Below are 864 nucleotides of genomic sequence, written 5' to 3'. Positions count from 1 at the left end.
CAACCACCACAACCACCCCAGCCCCCTCATCCTCCCCCCCACCTGCATCTGCAGCAGCTGTCACCGCAGCAGCAGCAGCAGCAGCACCAGCAGCAGCTGCTGCTGCAGCAGCAGCAAGGAGGTTTACGCAGTACCCTCGGCTCCCCCTCACACATGGGGGGCCCCCAAATACTGAGGCCCCCGAGGCCCCCCCCTCCTGCTGCTGCTATGGATGGGCACAGCAGCATGCAGCAGCAGATTGCAGTAGCAAGAGAAGCAGCAGCAGCAATAGGCAGCAGCAGCAGCAGCAGCAGCAGCGGCTGGGGTGCAGCAGCAGCAGGCACAGTACCCCCACCACCCCCCCCTGTACCACCCCCAGCTCCTGGCAGCAGCAGCAGCAGCAGCAGCAGCAGCAGCTCGGGGGTTGGTGCTCGCATGCAGCAGCAGGAAGCAGCAACAGGAGCAGCAGCAAGTGGACAGACGCAGACAGGGAATGCAGCAGCAGGAAGACCCTCGATGTCGCCTGCTGCTGCTGCTGCTGCTGCTGCTGCTGCTGCTCTTGCTGCTGCAGCATTGGCTGCACGCAGAAAGGGAGATGCAGCAGCAGAAGCAGCAAGACAGCAAGCAGCAGCAGCAGCAGCACAGGTTGAAGCATCTGTGTTGGGCCAGCAGCAGCAGCAGCAGCAGCAGCAGCAGCAGCAGCAGCGGAGTCACCCACGGCTGCCTGCAAGTGTAATAGCAGCAGCAGAAGCAGCAAAAGCAGCAGCAGCTAAAATATCTGCTGCTATGGCCAGCAACCTGAAGCCTTGAGGGGCCCCCTGCATGCATGCATGCGTTCTTCTCTCTCTCCCTGAGCTGCTGCTGCAGCAGCAGCTGCAGCAGCAA

General features: G+C 62.5%; 1 protein-coding gene across 1 annotated transcript in view; it reads left to right on the top strand.

Moving 5' to 3' along the window:
- The window catches only part of EMH_0017550 (uncharacterized protein), a gene marked incomplete at both ends in the record, with an annotated part of 2,130 nt that extends 1,341 nt beyond the window's left edge, over positions 1-789 (top strand). The window contains one exon of the mRNA XM_013500939.1: positions 3-789. Coding sequence (XP_013356393.1) covers positions 3-789 — 787 coding nt within the window. The remainder of the gene's footprint in view (positions 1-2) is intronic.
- Positions 790-864: the final 75 nt, after the last annotated feature.

The sequence above is a fragment of the Eimeria mitis genome, genomic scaffold (genome assembly GCF_000499745.2).
Source record: "Eimeria mitis Houghton genomic scaffold, Emh_scaff607, whole genome shotgun sequence".
Lineage (NCBI taxonomy): Eukaryota > Apicomplexa > Conoidasida > Eucoccidiorida > Eimeriidae > Eimeria > Eimeria mitis.
Note: the sequence above shows the minus strand (reverse complement) of the source record. Positions and strands in the feature narration are given on the sequence as shown.